At 46.5% G+C, this 14,806-nt stretch overlaps 1 protein-coding gene across 3 annotated transcripts in view; it reads left to right on the forward strand.

Moving 5' to 3' along the window:
• The window catches only part of LOC126293406 (aminopeptidase Ey-like), a 424,028-nt gene that overhangs the window by 384,644 nt on the left and 24,578 nt on the right, over positions 1-14,806 (forward strand). For 2 of the 3 annotated variants that reach the window (XM_049986620.1, XM_049986618.1), the window contains exons 13-14: positions 342-485; positions 7,275-7,356. In XM_049986620.1, coding sequence (XP_049842577.1) covers positions 342-485; positions 7,275-7,356 — 226 coding nt within the window. Of the gene's footprint in view, positions 1-341; positions 486-7,130; positions 7,213-7,274; positions 7,357-14,806 lie in introns of all 3 variants that reach the window. The other variant, XM_049986619.1, reaches the window with a different exon arrangement.

A 14,806-nucleotide genomic window follows, 5' to 3' on the forward strand; every position in this document is an offset into this window, starting at 1 on the left:
CAACATCACAATAAAAACACCCACAACAGTACAGCGCAAAACAATAACGAAGCAGACGGCAATGGCTACCTTGTACAACACAGTCAGCTACGTGGCGTTAGCAGCAGTCGAAACTGCGTGTCTACGGAAGGCTCCCGACGTTTACCGACTGCTACCGATTCAGGACTAGGGAGAGGTCTGCCATCTGAACGTTTACACACTGTACAGGAGATGCCTGTCTGCGCTAAACTTGAATATTTAGATTATAAGTTTAAAAGTTTACTCTGTGGCTGCCAGGCTATTGTGTCGGGTTTCTTGTGCTCGGGTCGCGTTCCTGAAAGTTTCCCACCGTGTGCCGGCAGATTGTTGGAGTGGTCCGTCCTGGAGGGCTACAGCATCCGGCCGCAGGACAGTGCGACCGTCTTCTCCGGCGTGGCGCAGAACGAGTACGGCTTCCACATCGCCGAAGAGTTCTTCTACAGGAACATTACTCAGCTGCACCAGTTGTGAGTAGCCTAGACAAGCCTAGAGTAGACTAATGCAGCAAGAGCTATAGTCGAATCGGCGTAAGTCGATCCCTGAAAGTCGCAGTTGGCTGGCCGCAGCAGCTTCGCGCTCCTACCTCAACCGATAACGTAAAGCTATTTTGTAAACGCTCCTATGCCGACGCCTCAGTGTTGTCACTGTTTCCGCCTGCAGCCATTAGCGCTTTGTCTCAGAAAGTTGGCAACAGGGCCGTCAGGGGTCTTCTTACGCCGTCTCGACTACAGCTGCTGGCTACGCGTCACCCATTCAGTCGCCTCTACCCTGAAGGCAGCCTCACGTGTTCCAAGGTTCGCCTGCATTTGCTAGGTTGCAGGCTTGACTATCGGATACCAGTGAGTGGAAATACATTGTGAGGCCTGCTGCAAGTCCCTATTGTGCCAAATGTCCGCTTCAGCTACTGGAATTTGTTAGAATAACTGACATACAAAACCTCCCCTTCCCTTTCTACATCGTTTCATGCAATAATGATTGCTGGTGAGTGTTCCACGTTCTACAGCGTGCTACAAAAATGTACCGCCAAACTTTCAGGAAACATTCCTCACACACAACGAAAGAAAATATGTTATCTGGATATGTGTTCGGAAACGCTTACTTTCCATGTTAGAACTCATTTTATTACTTCTCTTCAAATCACATTAGTCATGGAATGGAAACACACAGCAACAGAACGTACCAGCGTGACTTCAAACTCTTTGTTACAGGAAACGTTCAAAATGTCCTCCGTTAGCAAGGATACGTGCATCCACCCTCCATCACGTGGAATCCCTGATGCGCCGAAGTAGCCCTGGAGAATGGCGTATTGTATCACAGCCGTCCACAATACGAGCATGAAGAGTCTCTACATTTGATACCGGGGTTGCGTAGACAAGAGCGTTCAAATGCCCCCATAAATCAAAGTCAAGAGGGTTGAGGTCAGGAGAGCGTGGAGGCCACGGAATTGGTCCGCCTCTACCAATCCGTCGCTCACCGAATCTGTTGTTGAGAAGCGTACCAACACTTCGACTGAAATGTGCAGGAGCTCCATCATGCACGAACCACATGTTGTGTCGTACTTGTAAAGGCACATGTTCTAGCAGCACAGGTAGAGTATCCCGTATGAAATCGTGATAACGTGCTCCATTGAGAGTAGGTGGAAGAACACGGGGTCCAATCGAGACATCACCAAAAATGCGTGCCCAAACGTTCACAGAAAATCTCTGTTGATGACGTGATTGCGCAATTGTGTGCGGATTCTCGTCAGCCCACACATGTTGATTGTGAAAATTTACAATTGGATCAAGTTGGCATGAAGCCTCAGCCGTAAAGAGAACATTTGCACTGAAATGAAGATTGACTCAATATCGGATGAACCATTCACAGAAGTGTACCCGTGGAGGCCAATCAGCTGCTGATAGTACCTGCACACGCTGTACACGGTACGGAAACAACTGGTTCTCCCGTAGCACTCTCCATACAGTGACATGGTCAACGTTACCTTGTACAGCAGCAACTTTTCTGACGCTGACATTAGGGTTATCGTCAACTGCACGAAAAATTGCCTCGTCCATTGCAGGTGTCCTCGTCGTTCTAGGTCTTCCCCAGTCGCGAGTCATAGGCTAGAATGTTCCATGCTCCCTAAAACGCCGATCAATTACTTCGAATGTCTTCCTGTCAGGATAGCTTCGTTCTGGAAATCTGTCTCGACACAAACGTACCGCTCCACGGCTATTGCCCCTTGCTAATCCTTACATCAAATGGGCATCTGCCAACTCCACATTTGTAAACATTGCACTGAGTGCAAAACCACGTTCATGACGACACTAACATGTTGATGCTACGTACTGATGTGTTTGATGCTAGGACTGTAGAGCAATGAGTCGCATGTCAACACAAGCACCGAAGTCAACATTACCTTTCTTCATTTGGGCCAACTGGCGGTGATTCGATGAAGTACAGTTCATACTCACGACTCTAACATGAGCTCTAAGATGGAAATTAAGGGTTTCTGGACACATGTCCATGTAACACCTTTTCTTTATTTGTGTGTGAGGAATGATCCTGAAAGTTTGCCTGTACCTTTTTGTAACACCCTGTGTAGTGGTGGTCCATCAAACTATTTTCTTCCAGACGTTTCGTCCACAGGTACGTCGGAGAACTTCAGACGTGGATCTGCCGAGTCTTGTTGACATACACGGTCCAATCACATTAATGCGAGCACCGCTCACTTCTGACGTCACCGTACAGTAACCACTCACAGACACTAACAGTGGAGGTGGTATGAAGCGTGTCAGGGGCATACGGGAAGCGATGCAATCGTTTATCATAAAGCAGAGACGAAGCGATTTATCTCACGTTCTAAAGGCCACGATCACTGTCTTTCGAAACAAGTATGGAACCATTTCGAAAATGGTGAGTTTGTAAACTGTTTGCAGCTGCCGTGGTTTCAGGGAGCATGGCAAAACGTCACTATCCGAAACCGGTGCTGAGGTAACAGTGGAGCACCACGGGCCATAGATAATGGGGGCAAACTTCTGAGAGCAAATACCAAAGGATCCAGGCCAGGGGACCGAGAATTGTGTTCTGGGGTGATCTTGCCATTCTGCAAGGCGCAATGGATCGGCACATGTATGTATCAATACTAGGTGCTCACGTCCACCCCTACAGGGTGTTTGTTTCTCCTGGGAAGAATAGCATCTACCAGTAGGACAATGCAATGTGTCACACAGTTTGCAGTGTACGTGCACGGTTTGAACAGCACTGGAATGAGTTTACCGTACCCCCCCTGGCAACCAAATTCCCACATTTAAACACAGTCGAGAATCTGTGGGACCGCATCAATCAGGCAGTTTGCACTGTGGGTCCTCAACCGAGAAACCTAGTCGTTTTCGGTCTTCGCCAGATACTCACTTTAATATCGGTGCACAGTGCAAACATCATACAAGAAGCGTGATCGTCACAGATAATCCTTGTCAAAGATAAAACTCAACTATCAACTATGATCTGTCAAAGATAAAAAACATGTATCTCTTCTGTAAAAGTACTGTCGATGTATAATTAAGTTTCATGGTTTCTTCTTTTCTTTTAAAACTGCCTCTATATTTCGGTGGCTTCTCTATACAGCTCCAGATAACAGAACGTCATATTAGTTAAATAGGTGGTTAGCCGAATTACCTCTGGCGATCGTGCTTCATTTCAGGGTATTTATACTGCTCTCAGATGGCGAACCTATCACCCTGTAAGAATCAGAGCATCTGGGAACACCGCCAAATATGTCTAATGTAGCTCTGGATGATATGTCAGGAACTAAAGAGCTTCATCAAGGGTGATCATACATCGCTCAAGATCACCAGCAACCAAGAGAACTGGACGTCAAAGGCTTCACTGTATAAAGCAGTAAAGCCTTCTTTCCTCCAGTGTGGTGATATCTACGCTAATTAACAGGCACCTTGAAGTTACGTTACAGCTGAGCACCTCCCTGGAATCGCTGCATCTGCTGTGAGGCCCCACCTTCCAGACCTAACACGACTCCTGACTGTATGCGATACTGTTAACTTTATGTTGGAAGAAACAAAGGAGATAACAAAGAACTGACTGGCATGTGTGTTTGACAACAATGCAAGAACTGTTAGCTACCATAGTCTCAGAAGAAAGAGAGTAAAACACAATTGCAACTACTTCCCAAAGCTTTATTCCTTCAGGCAAGATGTTAAAGAAGGAGACAAAATTTTATATTTAGATAATATTGTTGAAGAGGTAGTTAGGGAACTGCCTCATAATTTGCATGTGACACATGTTCTTTATTTTACATTTTCAGTATTACAGAAAGTGATGCTGCTGGCTACACTAAATTGTTTTTATCCCATTTCGTTTTATGAGATTTCTTTCTGGCAGTTGTACGAGAGGGGGCCCAAAAGAAACCGGACTCCGAGGGCGCTGCCACTCGTAGACGTAGTGCAGGGTTCTCACGCTAGATGGTGTTAGTAGCGACCTTCATGAAACAGCTGTGCAGACGGCGTCAGTGTAGAGCTGAACGTGCGAGTGTGGTATTGCGTTCTCTGACTGTTGGCGGGTTACCTCTGCGAAGTCGTTATGGCAACTTTAAAAGAACAAAGAGTGTGTGTGAAATTTTGTTTCCTGCTTTAAAAAAACTGCAACAGAGACACACCAAATGCTTCAGGAAGCTTTCCAGAAGGACGCTATGAGTCGCACACAGGTTTTCGAGTGGTTTGGGCGCTTTAAACGTGGTGAGATGTGTGTTGAAGACCGAGCTCGTTCTGGACACCGTTCAACATCGCGAAATGAGGAGAACATTGAAAAAGTCCGCCAAAAGATCGACGAGGACCGTCGCCAAACGATCGACCAAATTTCAGCAGAGACAGGAATCAGTTGGAGCTCGTGCCAGAGGATTCTGAGTGAGGATCTGCACATGAGACGTGTTGCTGTTAAATTTGTTCCGCGCCTTCTCACACAGGAGTAAAAAACCATCCCCATGAATGTGTATCAGGACTTGAAAACAGAGACTGCACGTGATCCATACTTCTTGAAGGAAGTCATTAGAGAGAATGAGAGTTGGTGTTACAGGTATGATCCAGAAACCGAGCTAGCATCAAGCCAGTGGAGGACTCAGACCTCTCCCAGACCAAAAAAAGCAAAGCAAGTGAGGTCAAATGTGAAGACGATGATCATTGTCTTTTTTGATGTTCGTGGAATTTTGCATAGGGAATTCGTACCCCCTTGCCAGAATGTTAACCAGAACTTTTACTTGGATGTTTTAAGGCGTCTGCGAGAGGATGTGAGGAGGAAACGCCCGGTACTTTGCGATCAGGTGACTGGTTTCTGCATCACAACACGGCCTTGCAAGTGACCCACTATTTGGCATCACAGAGGTGGTCTGTCGTTCCCCAAGCTCCGTATTCGCCGGACCTAGCCACCTGCGACTTTTTCCTACTTCCACGAATGAAAAAAAAAACGCTAAAAGGGGAGCGTTACGACGATGTGGAGGCGGTAGAACCAGCTTCTCAAAGGGCACTGGAAAATATCAAACTAGAAGAGTTCCAAACATGCTTCCGACAGTGGGAAAAGAGACTTGACAAGTGCATCACATGTAATAGAGAGTATTTTGAAGGTGACTGAAGTAATTTTGTAAAAAGGTTCATGAATAAATTTTTTATGACAACAATCCTGTTTCTTTTGGGTCCCCCCTCGTATTTCTTATGTGGCTCGTTTGCCTGTGCGCGTATTTTCTCTCTGGCTGTTTTCTCCATCGACAAGCCACAAAATGAACACTTCCTGGCAGAAAGAGTGAAGCACCCAGATGAGGACGAGGAGAAAGCAAAAAGAAGCTTCATAGGTCGAAAATCGTCGGTTTTACACAGAACTTGACAGTATAAGCCCAGTAAGTATGGCTTTGTATGCCCTTTAGTCCGGATGTAAGAATTGATTTCAGGGGAAAATTGTGGTAAGCTTCTGTATCCTCTCCTGAGGCACGTTGGCCGACAGTTTTTGTAACTGGCTTCCAATATCCCTAAAAAACGGTCATCAGGTCTCTGATAAGAACCGAGCTGGTGGCACATGTGTTCCACATGGGACAGATCTGAGGCTTCTGGTGGCCACATTAGTACCTCAGTGTCATGCATAAGTTCGCATGAGCGATATCGTGCTGAAAAGTGGCACCATAGTAATATCACACAAGAGACAACACATGTAGGATGCCCAGGAAATGATTCTATGGTATTGGAGTTCCTGCAGAGTAGTTGGCTTCGCTTTGGTTCACTCCAATACACTGGACACTTTTTTTGTTCAGAGCCCTTCCTGGCACGAAGTAACAATGCGGACGCGATCGAACCGCAGCAATGGCCATCTAGGCATGATTGAACTACAGAGAACGCTAGCCATGTACCTCTGTCCTGGTGGAATGACTGGAATTGATTGGCTGTCGGAAATCTCCTAATAGGTGCTGCTCATGCATGGTTGTTTACATCTTTGGGCGGGTTTAGTGACATCTCTGACCAGTCAAAGGGACTGTGACTGTGATAGTATATCCACAGTCAACGTCTATCTTCAGGAGTCTTGAAACTAGGATGATGCTAAACTTTTTTGATGTGTCTATGCCAGGTGTACAACAAACAGATCCTCACTTGTGATGATCAGACATAGTCGACAACTACAAGTATACATGCCCTCATTTTCCCTTGTAATCCGAGAAGGAGCCACAGTCACATCTGAACGCCTCACAAATCTGGATACTGCACAGTCCAACCAGCTGGCCAAATGGAGACCCGCAATGAAGCCTCTTTCAGACACCGTTACTCTCTCACACGAATCTGTGGCATCTCCGTGTCCTTCACAGCCATCACACGTCATCTGAAGTTGTTCACATTCCAGGGCAGCGAACAACAGTGAACATAAACGACACTAAAGCAGTTTGGTGGCGATTCTGCCTGTTACGTAGAATTGCAAGTGTAATCATTCGTGCCATCTGGGTGATCCACTTCTTTTCTGAGGCCATGTACAACAGTCAGACATTGCCATAGCTTTACGTGCAGCCACATTTTGTCGCAAAAGGAGTCGCTCCTGTGGCTGAAATATGACGGAGGGACCTCAGTCGGAGGCACCCACTGTTGCAGCTTTGGGCCCCAGCCGGACTCCCTGTCGCGGTACGTGCACGCTGTGGCAGAGACCCTGTTGACCGATGCGGACCTGCAGCAGGTGAGAGCAGGCTGCTGCGTGTGGTGTCGGGTTGTGGCGCTGTAGAGCACTTTCTGTTGCAGCTACGGCCCCAAGGCGAGCCGCCTGTCCAGGTACGTCAAGGCCATCGCCGAGGACATGTACACCGAGCGGGAGCTGAAGGAGGTGAGTCAGCAGCCAGAGACACGCATTGCTGAGGGGCTACACGGCAGCTGCTAACGTCTGCCCGGCACGGCACCGCACTCGCTTAGTCACTGGTTGTACATCCCACTGAAACGCCTCACGTAACCTCACTCCACCCCACCAGGCGAGACTACAGGGCAAGCACTAGACAGCTATTCACCACTAGTCAGCACACTCACTTCCTCATTCCACATAGAGGATTCGTACAGCACGCACTGCCAAGTTTCCTCTGTGTGATGCCATTAGTGTTAGCATACCCCCTACACAAAACGGTGTGGGTTGCATTCATTGGGCACATCTTCATCTAGCAATGCCCCGTTGTCATGGGTTCATTTCCTTTCATTGATTTTGCTGTTGTTACTTTCCAGGTCACTGCCTAATGAGGCTCCCCCCTTTCATCCCTCCTCCCCCACAACTCTGACCACCACCTATAAATTCCAGTGCTTCTTCATACATGAGTAGTAAGTTTACCCATTACTGAGATCGTGATAGCAAGGGGAAAATATACACTTTTATTTTATTGTCCGCAGCTCGTGGTCGTGCGGCAGTGTTCTCGCTTCCTGCGCCCGGGTTCCCGGGTTCGATTCCCGGTGGCGTCAGGGATTTTCTCTGCCTTGTAATGACTGGGTGTTATGTGATGTCCTTAGGTTAGTTAGGTTTAAGTACTTCTACGTTTTAGGGGACTGATGCCCATAGATGTTAAGTCCCATAGTGCTCAGAACCATTTTTTTTATTTTATCTCGAAGATTTTACAGAGTTATAACCTCTTCTTGTGCTTTTGTCCTGCGTTTATGCAGAGTTGGCACCATTACAAACGGATGCGGCAGGATTAATTTTAAGAAGTGATTGGATGCCTTTCCTGTCAGTATCCTGTTACCTGTGTAGTGTCCTGCAGTTGGCAGAAAAGAACTAACGATCAACTTTGAACACAGTTATTTAACTAAAACGCCTTCTTTGCGTGTGCTAATTTCCAGACACAACACAATAGAAACACAATAATTCTTGTTGTGCAAAGACAATTCCAAAGTGGCGTTACGCCCAACAAGATACAAATTTCTACAGACAGACTACAGCAAGTGTCTACTGGGCTAGAGCCAGCCTAGGTATTGGCCAATGGAGTCCCAGCTGTACGTATGCACTGCTGGTCTGACTCTGCTGTCATGCTTATAACACTGATTCTGCACAGTGCTACACTTAGTCACATTAGTTTAAGTTGGTGTATCTCCGTCACACGGCTTTTCACAAACTAGTGCCGTGTTTATGCAGAAAGATTGCTGATGTTTACATTCACTGGCGATGTTTTGATATGAGCTCTTGAAGGGGGGTCGGCAGCCCACCTTGCCTGTCTCTTGTGCGGGCTGTTTACATACCGAATATGTGTATTCCAACTGTCTGCAAATACACTCCTGGAAATTGAAATAAGAACACCATGAATTCATTGTCCCAGGAAGGGGAAACTTTATTGACACATTCCTGGGGTCAGATACATCACATGATCACACTGACAGAACCACAGGCACATAGACACAGGCAACAGAGCATGCACAATGTAGGCACTAGTACAGTGTATATCATCCTTTCGCAGCAATGCAGGCTGCTATTCTCCCATGGAGACGATCGTAGAGATGCTGGATGTAGTCCTGTGGAACGGCTTGCCATGCCATTTCCACCTGGTGCCTCAGTTGGACCAGCGTTCGTGCTGGACGTGCAGACCGCGTGAGACGACGCTTCATCCAGTCCCAAACATGCTCAGTGGGGGACAGATTCGGAGATCTTGCTGGCCAGGCTAGTTGACTTACACCTTCTAGAGCACGTTGGGTGGCACGGGATACATGCGGAAGTGGCGGTGCGGTCCCCTACAGCACTGCGTAGGATCCTACGGTCTTGGCGTGCATCCGTGCGTCGCTGCGGTCCTGTCCCAGGTCGACGGGCACGTGCACCTTCCGCCGACCACTGGCGACAACATCGATGTACTGTGGAGATCTCACGCCCCACGTGTTGAGCAATTCGGCGGTACATCCACCCGGCCTCCCGCATGCCCACTATACGCCCTCGCTCAAAGTCCGTCAACTGCACATACGGTTCACGTCCACGCTGTCGCGGCATGCTACCAGTGTTAAAGACTGCGATGGAGCTCCGTATGCCACAGCAAACTGGCTGACACTGACGGCGGCGGTGCACAAATGCTGCAGAGCTAGCGCCATTCGACGGCCAACACCGCGGTTTCCTGGTGTGTCCGCTGTGCCGTGCGTGTGATCGTTGCTTGTACAGCCCTCTCGCAGTGTCCAGAGCAAGTATGGTGAGTCTGACACACCGGTGTCAATGTGTTCTTTTTTCCATTTCCAGGAGTGTATATGTAAACATAGACCTGCGAGTCAAGAGGGGAAGATGCTCCAGTGTAAAAGGGGATGGCAAGTATTGTGTAGACAGTAGAGAAGCACAAATAGCAGAATTGGTCGGTTAGGGAAGCTCAGTGACTACGAATGTGGGTTGGTCACTGGATGTAACCTAAATAACAAATCCATCAGCGACATTTTGGCCCTCTAAAGCTTCCTGATGTGATTGAAGTGTAAACGAGCCATTCAGGGTGGCCACGCAGTCTATGAGCGCCTTGCCACGGTTCTCGCGGCTCCCGGGTCGAAAGTTCGAGTCCTCCCTTGTGCACAGATGTGTGTGTTTTCCTTAGCGTAAGTTAGTTTAAGTTAGATTAAGTAGTACGTATGCCTAAGGGCCGATGATCTCAGCAGTTTGGTCCCATAGGAACGTACCACCTCAAAAAAGTGTAAACACAAAGGAATGACCACAGAGAAGCAGACGTCGTGTACTGACGAGCATTGCAAAGAGTGGCTGTACCAAACGGAGTGACTGGTGAGTTTCAAAGTGCTACCAGCAATCTATTGCCTATGCGTAGGGAGCCAAAAAGAATGTGGTACAGTGGACTGAAGCCACGCATTTCTGGAGTCGATCCTAAGTGACACTTGAGATGGAGTAAATAGCGACACTACTGGAGTGATCGATCGCACTGTAGCCTGTCACATTCCAATTTGACGAATGCCTGGAAAATATTATCTGCCACCACGTGCAGTTCCTACTGTGCTGTACAGATGACGTGGCGTTACAGCATTTTTCGTGGTTGTGGTGTGGTCCTCTTATTGTGCTTAAGAAAACACTTAATTTGGAAGAATATGAACACATTTTACGGTTTTGGCTACTGTGTATAGAAGAGGAATCTTTTGGAGATGATTGTTACTGTCAACATGATAATGTACCCTCTCGTAAAGTAGCACCTAACAAATAGTGTTTTGTGGAGCAGTGCAGGTTCCCGACCTGAAGAAATGAAACAGCACTGGGATGAGTTAGAACGTCGATTTCTCTGCACATCTCAGCATTCAACATCACTACCTTCACCTTCTTAGCTTCCCACTCTAGAGAAATAACGGGCTGATATCAATTTGCAGGCATTCAGACACCTCACTGAAATTGTCCCCAGAAAACTGCAAGCCATCATACAGATGCAGGGTGGACACATTCCCCATCAGTGTGTTCTAAATAGATATCCAGATACTTTCGATGATATAGTTTAGTTGTGTGTTTGAGTACAGACACAAGTAAGTGAGCGTTTTGACTGCAAGCAAAGGTCTGGACTGATGATGGTGCTTCTTCTTCGTTGATCCATTATGGATCGTGGAACAACGGCTGGCATGAACTTCTCGACGCAATAATTTACCAACAGCCGTATGTATTGTAGAAATTTATTTTATTTTATGAACTTCTATGTGCTACCAGTTTCGGCATTACATTGATGCCATCTTCAGGCCCAACTCATCATAGTCCTAAAATCGCTATACACAGAAAGAGCCATATCACTGGATCCGTGAATCAATCGTCCTGCAACAGCTCTTAGTGGCCAGGTGACACAGACCTGTCGCCCCACCCCCTTCTTCTTCCTTCCGCCCCACACACGCCAGAAAACCGCCTCCTCCCCACCCCCACCTCCATCGATCGCGTCGGCGTGACGATGCAGAAACTTCGCTCCTGGAGGCTGACCCTGTAGAGCTATCGCAGTCAGGGCCTGGCGCACTTTGTGGGTAACTGCACTCGCGAGGTGTGCGGGGGGTCATGCCTATTCGGAGTGCTCCAAACCCCGAGAGGCCCCTCCTACTTGTGACCATTGTGGCGGAAACCATACAGGCAGCTACATCGACTGCTCCAAGATCAAATCTATTTGCGCCAATCAGCGTCGATCTTTGGGGCCCTTGGCGATGACCCGTCCAAACGTCAGTTACTGTGGCGCCCTGGGGCAGTCAGTGCTGCGGACTTACCCTCACCATGCCTCTCGCTCCCATCCCGCCCTCTGGGCTCCTACCCACCCCCCTTCTCTCCATCCCCATCCCATGCCCCCCCACATCACTCCCTCTCCTCCCTCCCCAGCAGGTGTTAAGCTCTGCTGCTCCTCCCTCATAGCAGGTGTCATGCTCTGCTGTTCCTTCCCCACCCTAGCAGCAGGAGTCAAGCTCTGCTGCCCCTCCCTCCCACCCCAGTACAATCTCAGGAGCACCCTCTCCCCACCCCCTTCAGTGACCTCATTTCCAGTGTTGTTGAGGCTCTGACCTTAGCAATCACCACTGCCATCGTCTACTTCCTCCAAACCATCCCTCTCCATCTTGCCTCCACCCTCTCCCTTTCTATGTCCCCCACCACCCCTGCTCCTTCCGGTGATGGCTATTAGAAACCATAGGTTGACAGTCATGATCGGGAACGCCAATGGTCTCCATAAACAACAGGGCGAATTCTGACAGTTCCTCCTTGAGGAGGGGGTTGACATTTGCCTTGTCGCTGAGACGTATCTCAAACCTGGTGTTTTTGTCCATGTGGCGAACTACACCTGCTACAGGACTGACAGGCCCACCACCTACACTGGCACGTCAGTGTACATGCGTAATTCCCTCCGCCACCACCCCATCCCCTTTCCCCAACTCAACAGTGTGGAACAACCCATTGGCATTGTCGTCCACACGGTGAGGTGTCCCATCACATTCGTGGCTCTTTACAGACCACCATGAGGCCTTCTTCAAAGACCAGACTACGAGGCATTGCTGTCACTTTGAAACGTCCCCTTTGAAAAATTATACATAACTGTGCTTAAACTGACACAATATTTTTAGCGCAACGTAATCTGACTTTCAATAATCCCTACAATAGAATGGCCCTGACTAACATTAACCTATACCTTTCACAAATCACTTACCTCACAAAAATCTTCGTTGCTCAAGCTACTGCAATACAGCAAGCGCCACTACTGCCAGCAAACTAAAAAATTCAAACTACAGAAGGCACTAACTACTGATAGGCATAGTTATCAAATGATAGATTTTAATAGAGAACAAACAATGTATTTACCTTAATAGTCATAATATATATAGCAGTTCATGACATCCAGTCTTACAAATTTCAAAACTCTGCCATCTCTCGCCCCACATCCACCACTGCTGGCGGCTCACCTCCAACTGCGCAATGCTACACACTGTTAACATCCAGTTGCCCAACACTACAATGGCGAGTATTACAACAATGCCAACCAGCCACTGACTGGACACAGCACAGCCAGTGATTTTTCATACAGAGCGCTATGTGGCGTTACCAATAAAAAAACCTAAACAGCCTATTTACAAAGCCCCCATGGTCCCCACAAAAAATTTTACAAATTGTTTTGGGCAGAGGCTAATACAGATTTGAAAAAATTTTTCATAATTACAATAACAAAGAAATGAAATGCACACACTTATCGATAGAATGTTGGTCAAAAGCTTAAATTTTCTCACAGTCCATAAAGACAGTCCTGATCGTTCATCACAGTAAAATAGCAGTGTTTTTGTTCAATGTCTGAGCAGTAAAAGAAAATGCACACGGAAGTAGTGGATTTCCATGCAGTCTTGAAGAAGTAGTGTTGTCCTTCCAATGGAAAGACAGTGCTGACTCTTGACATGCTGACAGGTAATGGGCCACAACAGAGCAAACCCACAGCAGAGTCAGTCGAAGTTTTGAAGAATATTGGTAGGTTGGTCATCACAGAGCAGACCCACTCTAGTCCTAGTAGAGATTATGGTATTGGTGGGCCACCAGAGGTGCAGACCCACTGCAGTCCTTGTAGAAATAATGGTATTGATGAGTCATCAACGGTGTAGACCCACTGTAGTCCTTGGAGAGATAGCCAGCAGCCAACTGTTGCCACAGTGCAGGTGCACAATCACCATCGAAGGGTCTTGTGGAAAATATAGCAAGTCCATAAACCGCCACTTGTGCACTCACAAATTTTTTGAAATGTCCATAGAACCAGCAATGCTGTTATCCAGTCCCTTGCTGAATTATTAACACACGTGCAAACACTGTCAGCCCGTGCTTCTCACATATTGTCCATATACTATGGCCAACAGAAACGTGTGCAGTGAAATGTAACTTACAAGTTACTTAATTTGATGAACTTGTGTCAATTACAATTTTATAACATAAGAATACAATAACAAAGTTACAAAATACATCATTAAAAACATAATAATACAGATAACATTTGTAGTAAAACAGGCTTTACAAAAGAATCGAAATAAGAAATACATCAGTGTGACAAAAATCATTACATAACTACATACATAAAAGATCAGAATAACTTTTGAAACATCAACTTCACACATGAGCATTAGAACAAAACAGAATAAATAATGTGTAAACATCTTTACGAAGTAAATAACATGTTATTAATGCAAATTATATTTGAGGATAACCGTATTCCTATTCATAGTGAATGTAGCTTAGTATTAGAAGAGAAAAAATTCTATGAAACAGTACACAGAGACAGGAAGAAAATAAATACACAAGGGTACACAAACACATAGTGGGATAACACAAAAGGAAAGGACAGGGTTTGTTTTCAGGGTAACATTTGGTACTGCAGTCCAACCCAAAACTTCATTCCATAGATCGTCCCTCTTATTTCAACATTTGCTCCAGCCAACAAAAAAAAAAAAAAAAAAAAAAAACTATCCAAGCATGTTTCCTGTATTCTGTTCACATCCTCTTTCAAAAATAGTTTTTCCCCACTGTACACTACTTTTTTGCCCAAACCATTTTCTTACAGCTTCACAATGCTTTTCTTCCAATTAATTATACTTAGTTTCTTATATAGACCAACCCCTCTTGAACTAACTTAAACCTACTGACCTCAGATGCTAAACTAAGGGATGTCGCAATGCAGCAGCACAAAACAATTAACACAAACAGCAATGACAAAAAAATGCAAATTGGCAAAAAATGGCAGCAATATAGGACTTAGCAAAGCAAATGCAACATTACAACTAATATGAAGCAATGAACAGCAACAACAAAAATAAATCAGTAGTAAAACTGGCTTAACAGAGTAATACAAAGTGAAATTCAG

This window comes from Schistocerca gregaria, chromosome 10 (genome assembly GCF_023897955.1).
Source record: "Schistocerca gregaria isolate iqSchGreg1 chromosome 10, iqSchGreg1.2, whole genome shotgun sequence".
In the NCBI taxonomy this organism is placed as follows: domain Eukaryota; kingdom Metazoa; phylum Arthropoda; class Insecta; order Orthoptera; family Acrididae; genus Schistocerca; species Schistocerca gregaria.